The sequence below is a fragment of the Ruditapes philippinarum genome, unplaced genomic scaffold (assembly GCF_026571515.1).
Source record: "Ruditapes philippinarum isolate M1 unplaced genomic scaffold, ASM2657151v2 ctg4215_1_1_1_1, whole genome shotgun sequence".
In the NCBI taxonomy this organism is placed as follows: Eukaryota; Metazoa; Mollusca; class Bivalvia; order Venerida; family Veneridae; genus Ruditapes; species Ruditapes philippinarum.
This window is the reverse complement of record NW_026854893.1, coordinates 26,353-30,129: the sequence shown is the minus strand read 5'-3', so window position 1 is coordinate 30,129 and position 3,777 is coordinate 26,353. Positions and strand designations below refer to the sequence as shown.

The 3,777-nt window shown below is 31.6% G+C and overlaps 1 protein-coding gene across 1 annotated transcript; it reads right to left on the bottom strand.

The window, feature by feature from the left end:
• Window positions 1-1,091: 1,091 nt before the first annotated feature.
• On the bottom strand, window positions 1,092-3,016 carry LOC132741440 (adenosine 5'-monophosphoramidase HINT1-like). Its single transcript, XM_060729597.1, has 3 exons — window positions 2,855-3,016; window positions 2,262-2,366; window positions 1,092-1,669 (listed from the first exon to the last, which is right to left on the bottom strand). Exons 1-3 carry the CDS (start codon window positions 2,963-2,965, stop codon window positions 1,505-1,507), a joined length of 381 nt encoding a protein of 126 aa, XP_060585580.1. The 5' UTR covers window positions 2,966-3,016; the 3' UTR covers window positions 1,092-1,504.
• Between the last annotated feature and the right edge of the window lie 761 nt (window positions 3,017-3,777).

Below are 3,777 nucleotides of genomic sequence, written 5' to 3'. Positions count from 1 at the left end.
TTCTGGAATCCTGGACTAAGGGCTCTTGGAGGGATCCAGATTTGAGTTTCCATGGTCACAACTTAAACAGCGGACAATCGGATAAATGTGTGAATCAGATATTTTGTCATTCTTTTCAGTGTAATTTTGTGCTCATGTTTTTTTCAAAAAAATAAATTCTGAAATTCAGTAATGGTTTGTGTTGTTTCTTATTTTCAGTACACTAAAGTACAAAATGCCAAAAAGTTACCATCAAATAAAAATTGAGCTACTGTTTGTGCTTGAAATGATGTGAGGTCATCCTCCACTTGTAAAGTTGGAAAATTGCCATATGACCCCAACTATGTTGGTGTGATGAAAAATCGAACCCAACCAAAGGAAAGCATTGTTATTTCCATATAAATGTATACAACTATATAAATTCTTCAAGTCAGCTGACTCTTTTTATTTAAAGGAGCTTCACTAAGGTTAAAAGCCTAAGAACATAAAATTTAAAATTCTTACATAGATTCAAATGAACCAATTAAAATGAACAGCAATTTTAGTGTTATTCTTACCCAAATTGATTGAAACATGTAACACTTTTCATTTTTTTTTGGTTGTTTTGCACAATAGAAATTATTATTCCACAAAAAAAATGTGAAAATTATCTGAAAATTTGCATGCAAATTTTTGGCCCAGACCTTTGATAAATGCTTAACAAATCTCAGAGAAGTATTTGCAGTACCGTCATTTCAAAAATCCTCATTAGAGTCTCTTTAATACACCTACACCTTCTGCTTCGGCAAACTTTTAAAACTTAAAAGTTGAGACTACATGACTGTACAGGCAGTTGACATTACGAAAACATAATGACCCAAAAAAACAAAATACAAAGGTATTACTGTACCAAGAAAATGATTAGTAATCAAGGTTCTACCCAAGCCTCTAAATTTCTGAGTATTTTCTATGTCTCCAGAAGGATTTCTGCAGTGATGTGTTCACAAATCAGGCCATTAAATTTTTGACCACCTGCCATTTACACATCTGCATGTTATAATATACTCCTTGTAAGTCAATCATTCTCATGAAGATTGTAGGATATCAAAGATAAAATTACAACATGTATGTTTCTATGACTTGTATTTATTGAATTTTACCAGCATGACCATGATTACCTTAATTGTCTTACAATTTAAAACATTGCACAAGACATTCTTAAACATGGTTATAAACTTTTATAAATATTAGATTAAATTCTTATTAACATATACTAGTAACTAAACAAGTTAAACTTACTAGTAAATCATTGTCAGAACCCACAGATTCTGATTTCGCTGAACTACATTCATTACGAATGAAGTGTAAACGTAATGAGTACCCATGGTTTACCGAGTATACTTGTAACTATATATAATGATGATAAGTGAAGAATGTTTATGCTGGGAGGATAAGTTAACTACTATGAAATTAAAATATATCAAAGGTCAAAGTTGAAGGACACTCATTGACCTTTGCACACAGTGTTGACCTTTCTGTTATCAAGTTATCCTGGAGGCCACATCATCTGCCTACCACCCATCACATGGATATGTAAATGATAAACTGATTGGCCGCCGTCTTTTCCATTATTTATGGTCAGTCTGTAGCCATTGGTCAGACCTTGTTCCTTAGCAACCCTCCTGGCAACCAACAACAAATGTCCCAGCAACTGAAAAGGTAATACAAATTTGTGTATTTTTTCTTTAAAGAAATTAAGTAAAAAATGAAATAATTTACTATAAAATTTGTTCTGTCCTTGATAAAAAAGCTTAAAATTGATACTTATGAAACATCTTACCCAATGACATAAAAGTGACTTATCCCTTATCAAGGGCAGAATATGACAGTGCATCTCCTCCTTCATAATGAAGTTACACGAAAAACAAAAATGTGAAAACATGTGTGGCACTCGGCTAAATATTCTTGGTCAGGGCCGATTTATAAAATGTATCAATAGCCTAGTTAACTTTTATCTCACATAGGTCAAAGCTTCCAAAATAAATTTAAATTGAACTTCATTTAATTATAATTTTCATATACAAGGGATGATCAAAAATAAACCGGAATGTGACTGTCATTTGAAGAATTTTCAACATATCACTTATTGATATACATGTATATCACACTTAATCGGAAAACAATACCTATAAACTGATGCTTTATCTAATCTGATAACTCACAAAGCTTGTCCGTAACAGCGAATTTAAAAACTATGGTAACGCACACCCGGCGCAGTGCGTAAATTTACATATGGCACATACCTGCTCTTCTGCATCATCGGCCTTCTCTAACATCTGTATAGGTTTTCTCGGGATGACAAGGAAATGTGTTGGAGCCTGAGGGCTCATATCATTGAAGGCTACACACTGAAAATAAATATCAATACATTGTATAAATGAAGGCTACATACTGAAAATATCAATTCATATAACTGAAGAAAATATCATAATTATAAAAGTTTTATTCCTGAAAAAAAATCCAGGCATCTAATCCAGGAGATTGCCAAATAATTATGTGACAACGGCATTGAGTTTTATATCTGAACACTTGAAAAGACTGACAGGAAAAACTAAAGCTATGAGCCTATGTTACTTAGTCATCAGTAGGGCATAACATTTTAATTTATTTCACTTTATCTTTTTGTGATACCAAATCCAGTTGGAAATAAAAGAATCAAGTCAAGTATTAAATTTTATTAAATTAATTTATTCTTTCAGAAAGTAGAATTAATGAAATTTATTTGGCAAGTACGACACTGCTCGAGGACGAACCGTACAATTAATTTCTGTTACTCCATTTCCTAAGAAATGAGAGGAATGTCATTTGATTGTTTATGAGTAACATCAATTTTTACCTTTTCATCTTCGTAAATAAATTTACAAGGTATGTCGCCTCTAGCTATTTTTCCAAATATAGTGTCTTCAGTCGGTTCAGCCACTTGGGCTTTCGCTATTTCGTCAGCCATATTTAGTGAGCTAAAAATGGCGTAATGTGGTGTTAAACAACGCAAAGTTGTGTAATGCGGTTGGTTTCTTGGTATTGTTTAAAAAGTAAACGGCGATTATATTTTATAAAACTTTCCTTAACTTAAGTATGGTGGAGATTGCAATATACGTTTAATTTCTTTAACGAATAAAAAAAATAAGTGTAAAATAGAAAAAACGGAATTCCTAAAAGAACGCCCAAAACGACTTTCAAGAGATTAATATCACCTCTAGCTACTGGAGCATAATTAAACTTATTTCCAATACCCTGTTATTGTTTTCTGTTAGAAATAGAAAATGAAAGTAATATTTCAGATTTTGCTACTGTTATTATAATATATGTCGGAAGATAAGTGAGAAATCTAAATAGTCCATGGAATTTAATCCAGATATAACTATAAAGGGCAAATCCACATGTTCAATATTGAAAGAGAATAAATACATTGATTCTAAAACAATCCATATACTGTGATAATTTAGTGTTCAACTGTGAAATGCTTGCATATTTTTAAAGATATAAATATGAAAATTTAAATATTTTCCACGAAATATAATTCTATTCACGATTTCATTATTATAAGAATATAATGTATTTAAAGGGAATACGTGTACTTTCATAGAAGAGGAAAGTGTCAAGCAATCCAAGTGCACTTTGTATAACCTTTAGTGTGAGCATCGGTAGTGAATCGTCCTGCCACAAACCTCAAACTTGACCATTTTACATCAGAACTTTTAAACTATATATGATGATAAATTTATTTGCATGTGTGGTCTTCTCATCATAAATATATAT

What these genes read in the sequence shown, in the direction of transcription:
- LOC132741440 (XM_060729597.1), bottom strand. Translation starts at nt 2,965, where the DNA reads ATGGCTGACGAAATAGCGAAAGCCCAAGTGGCTGAACCGACTGAAGAC. An exon ending in TTATTTACGAAGATGAAAAG is followed by an intron (nt 2,367 to 2,854) that starts GTAAAAATTGAT and finishes ATTTATTTTCAG; the next exon opens with TGTGTAGCCTTCAATGATAT. An exon ending in CCGATGATGCAGAAGAGCAG is followed by an intron (nt 1,670 to 2,261) that starts GTATGTGCCATA and finishes TTACCTTTTCAG; the next exon opens with TTGCTGGGACATTTGTTGTT.